Source organism: Apis dorsata, unplaced genomic scaffold, assembly GCF_000469605.1.
Source record: "Apis dorsata unplaced genomic scaffold, Apis dorsata 1.3 scaffold_52, whole genome shotgun sequence".
Taxonomy (NCBI): Eukaryota; Metazoa; Arthropoda; class Insecta; order Hymenoptera; family Apidae; genus Apis; species Apis dorsata.
This window is the reverse complement of record NW_006263353.1, coordinates 1,844,320-1,849,353: the sequence shown is the minus strand read 5'-3', so window position 1 is coordinate 1,849,353 and position 5,034 is coordinate 1,844,320. Positions and strand designations below refer to the sequence as shown.

Below are 5,034 nucleotides of genomic sequence, written 5' to 3'. Positions count from 1 at the left end.
GTGATCTCTCCTCTCGCGAACGATAACAGGTCGATCGACGTGCGCGTGTGCGCGTGTGTATGTGTCTGTGCGGTGATCGAGGGAGCGGAAATCGAGGGCTGGTGACGCGGAAGAATACCCTCGTAATTGTAAACTGAGCGACTATCGATCCGGTTTGGCGGGGAATTTGGCCCAATAGGAATCGTTCCTCCTCGATTTTGGGGATAAATGGCGAAACGATGGAAGAGGATGATGGAAACATCTCCTCTCTCCTCGTGAAGGGATGGATATAGAGAATTGAATGAATTTTGGGGAAAAAATGAAATTTGTCGTGAACTCGTCGAAGATTGTAGGAAATTGAAGTGAAATGATACAATTGATACGGTTATACGGAGATAGGGATTTTTGTTTATGGGAGGGGAAATCGTGGAAAGGGGATGCAGCGATTTGAAATTGGGAATTTTTCGGTTTGTAGATTTTCTAGTGAATTGACCGTTTTGATAAAATATTTTGAAAGTGTTGGAAGATTTTCTAGAAAGTGATTGTTGGAAAGTTTGAAGAATTTGCGAAAGGAAAATATAGATAAAAAGGAATTTGGAACTGATGAAATTGTTTAAATTTTGTTGAGATAACTAATTGAAATTTTTTTATAAAAGTTGAACGAAACAAGATTTATAGGCAATTTTAATAAGTGTTACAATTAACGGTGTTAAAACAAATTTTTAAACAAACAAAAATTAAAAAAATAACAAAAGGACAAAATTTTAATAAAAAGCCGAGAAACTGTTGAATATTAAGAATTGATAATAAATTGACTGTTTTAACGAAATTAATAAAATAATATTATTTTAACGATATTAAAAAAAAAAGTTTAAACAAAATTAGAAAATTTTCAAAAAGAAGATATGTTAAAAGCAAGATGGAATATTAATAGTAAAAGGGATCTTTGGAATTCGTTAAGCTCTCAAAGTTAGAAGAAGAAACAATAGCCTGAAATTTTCCGAATACTTAGGAAAGCTCGTTAAAGTGGAAAAGGAAAGAGAAGCTTAAAGTCTGTAACTATCTAAAAAGGAATTCAGAAACTCTTTAAAGATTGTAACAAGAAAAAGAAAAAAAAGAAAGATATTGAAACTTTCTCATCTGTCAAAGTTTGTCCATCGTATGAGATCGATTATTATAAAAAGGAGTACCATTATTTCGTCCATTATCTGAATTATTCTTCTAAAATTCGAATTCGACATTTAACAAAAAAGATTATTTAATTTTTTTCAAAGATTCGAAAAGGGATTTCAGGAACCTTAGATTGATTAAGAAACAAATTCTAGAAAATTTTATGGAAATTTGAGAGATTCACAAATTCAAATTATTAAAGGAAAAGAAGGAAACCCTCGTAAACTTAATAATAATTAGGCAAAGAGAGATTTGGAAGAAGTTCTAAAATAAATAAATAAAGCAATAAAAAAGACTCCTCTGTTATTTAATCTAAGAAAATAGTTTCTGAGAATTGGGAGGGGGTGGTTCGAGGTGCTGCTCGATCGCGAATAATTATTCTTATTAAAATTCTGCAATTACCAGACCGTGTGAAAATTGCCGTGAAAGAAGAGGGAAAATTAATTTAAACGAACGGGCAAAGCGTTTCTCTTTTATTAAGAGATAAAAATTATCAAAAGCAATAACTGTACGGTGGAGCAAGCTGTCTGAAAATGTTCCTTTATACCAAAAACAATTAAAAACCGATCGTTATTTAAGATTAATCTAAATACAGAAGAAAAGATTAGAAAAATATCAGAATCAAAAGTAAATAATAATAACTTGAACAAGTTATTTTGAAAATTCAAAATAAAAAATTCCCTTAATTTCTTTCTCTCCTCTCGAGTGAATCGACGAATTGGCGCGTCCAAAAACCTTTTTTAAATTGGGAGAAGGTTAAACGAAAGGGTGGAGAGTCTCCAGTGGGCGAAACATGAGGGAGGAACCGATAGAGCAACGTCAGCAACGCGTCCTCACGATAAGCGGAAGTAAGAATCGTAGGAGTCGAAATTTCTTCCGAAGAGGACGATGAACGAGGGCGCCATTGTCGACAATTCGAGGCGGAAGTGGATGCCTGCTCGGACATAGGGAGGGGGAAAAAACTATCCTCTTGTAGGATAGTTTAAATGGGATTCGGGGTTGAAATCTCGTTTCAATTTTCAAAAGAGGAGGGGGGGTCGAAATTAGCGGCAGAGGGGGAGAAAAAGGTGGTAGAAATAATTGGACCGGAAGTGTCCTGGGACAAGGAGAGGGGCGGTAATGGAATTTCAATTCCGATCGAAAGTTCTTCGATCAAAAATTTCTATCCCTCGATAATAATTTCGAGGAATTTATTAACGCCCTGCTAAGCGTGAAATCGCGAGCAAGGGGATTTATATTCAGGAAATGAAGAAACTTTTCTTCTGGAAAACGAAAACTAGTGGAAAACCAGTTATCGAATCTTAATATTTCCAAGTGTATTTATTCCCCTCAGTGCGTTTATTCCCGAAAGAAAAAGGGGTGCGCGGCTCTCGAAACGGAGAACACTTCTCTTCTGAGAAGTTATTCGAGGACTTCCTGACGAGAATCGTCGATGAGCCAATCTTTGTTTAAGACATACAGTGGACATACAGTGTGAAATATTGTTTAAATTTAAGGACGTTTGTAAGGATAGAGATAATTATATAGCAGCAGACCGATCAGTTTTAGAGAAGTTTCGAATTGAATGAGGAGTGAACGAAACAATAAGGAAAATCAGACGGCGAAGGTGGGTGTGAAACGAAAAGGGGTGGTGGTGGGAAAGAAAAGGGGTTGGAATCGAGAAGAGGAGGGAAGGGACGAGCTTTTGTCGCCAATGATAGCGTTTGTCGAGGGTGAATGGTAAATCTCGAAGGTGCTAATAGGTTTAATTGTTCTTTTTTGGAGGAGGAGGATTGAACGAGGAACACGTGGTGGTGGAAAAGAGGAAATAGCCCGATTTCGAAGGTAATTTTAGATAAAGGAGGAAAGATTGCAAAGGTTGCTAAACCGTTTAATTGAGAAAATTGATGGAAAAAGGAACGTGCCGAAGACTATCAGGGGGAAAAAGAAATCATTCGTCGTTTAAAAATTTCCTCTGAACATTACGATTGATCGGTTGTTTTATAATTGAGTAAATCTCTGAGCGAAATAATCTTAACCTCCGATTAAAAGCTGAATCCAAAAATTAAATTCTCCAAAAAAAAAAAAAAATCAAGAAGAATCCCTAACCCCTAACGATCTAACCTCAAAAAACTAACTTGCACTTTTCTGAAACAACCGAGCAAAAATAATTGATCAAACATACATAAAAATAAAGAAGCGGAAAAACGAACCTAACCTCAAAACCTCAAAACAAAATAAAAAAAACAATATCTTCCTTCAAATCAAACAAACAAATAAAAAGAAACCTAACCTAACCTCAAAAGAAACTTAAATAAAATCCCTGAGAGTAATATTCGACCAACCGAACGAACAAAAATACAAAGGAGAAATATACAAATATACAAAGGAGAAAGCGAATCGATCAACCATGATCCCAGGATTTCGAAAGGATCGATGATCGAATCGTTGATCTATCGATCGATAACCGCGTCGTGATGGAGGCGACCCAGGCGATCGGTATCCGTCGGTTTTCTTCCGGTGAAATCGCTTCACGAGAGTCGTTGTTCGGTGCGTTGTTCGGCCGGAAGTGGTCTGAGATGGTTCGAGATTTGGCGCGACAGCTTGCCAACTAAAATGCGAGAGCTGAACGCGACCGCATGTGCTGCCCTTTACGAGCGCGTCGAGTGGTCCGGACCGTGGATCCTGGTTACCCTGATCGTGCTCGCGATAGTGAACGTGATGGTGGTGCTGGGCAACGTGCTCGTGATACTCGCTGTCTATCATACGAGCAAGCTGCGAAACGTGACAAATATGTTCATCGTTAGCCTCGCGGTGGCGGATCTGATGGTCGGTCTGGCGGTGCTTCCGTTTAGCGCTACGTGGGAGGTTTTCAAGGTGAGGCTTCAATTCTATTCGTAATAATAATCTAATCGCACTTGTTTATCAATTTATCAATTTATCAATATTAAATTAAAATAACGTGAAATGAGTGAAATTTTGTTTTTCTCGAAGTTTAAATTTGCCGCCCTTTTACGAGTAATTATAATTTAGAAAATGACACGAAAGTAAAATGAAATGGTGAAAACCATTCTTCTTTTCGCTCGTTTTTGTTTTATTTTAGAGTGGTGTTAAATTACATTGAGAAAATGACATTTAATAAGATAAAAATGGTAAAATTTTATCTGAAAATTGAATTTATGCGAGAAAGAGTAGAAAATCATCTCGTTTTTCATTTTTCTGACGTTTGAATTTGGCGCGCAATGGCGTCCGTAAGTAATAATTACATTATAAAAGAATTTTCACACCTTTTACGTGAAAAATTGAAATTCTATTTGTGAATTTGTGTAATTTCATTTTAATCTAGCATATATCTTACATAATATGATATATTTTCTATATCAATTAAATACACAAAATTCCCCGATCTATTAATATTATCTTTATATAAGTTTCTTAACTTGGAAAATATTTGAACAAAAATCATAAATATATAGTCTATCTCTAAAATAAAAATTTTCATCCAATAATTGGCGAAACACATTATAAAAAAAGAATATCACGTTTCAAGAATATTTAATAACTTACAAATTCCAACGCAGAAGATAAAGATTCAAACACACAGTATTCATAGATATAACTGGCAATTCTCTCGAACAATTCTTTAAAAACTCTTTACAGACATATAAAAAAAACTCGATCTTTTGCATCAAAGAAAAAAAACATTTCAAAAATCCTTTTCCAGTCGCGATCGCGAAGCAATATCACGCTTTATACCTCGAAATTAAAAGCGGCTCCACGTCGAACGAATTTCAAAGAAAGACCGGAAAACACTGCACTGATTTTTCATCGTTGCGTGTCGAAACCTTTGATCTCTCGTCCGTTCGATGATTCATCGATCGTTCCTCTCTATTCTCTCTCTTTTTT

The 5,034-nt window shown here is 35.8% G+C and overlaps 1 protein-coding gene across 2 annotated transcripts in view; it reads left to right on the top strand.

Moving 5' to 3' along the window:
* Positions 1-3,507: 3,507 nt before the first annotated feature.
* LOC102671996 (octopamine receptor Oamb) overlaps positions 3,508-5,034 on the top strand; it is a 15,403-nt gene continuing 13,876 nt past the window's right edge. The window contains exon 1 of one of the 2 annotated variants that reach the window (XM_006609210.2): positions 3,508-4,005. In XM_006609210.2, coding sequence (XP_006609273.1) covers positions 3,745-4,005 — 261 coding nt within the window. In that variant the 5' untranslated portion in view covers positions 3,508-3,744. The remainder of the gene's footprint in view (positions 4,006-5,034) is intronic. The other variant, XM_031515064.1, reaches the window with a different exon arrangement.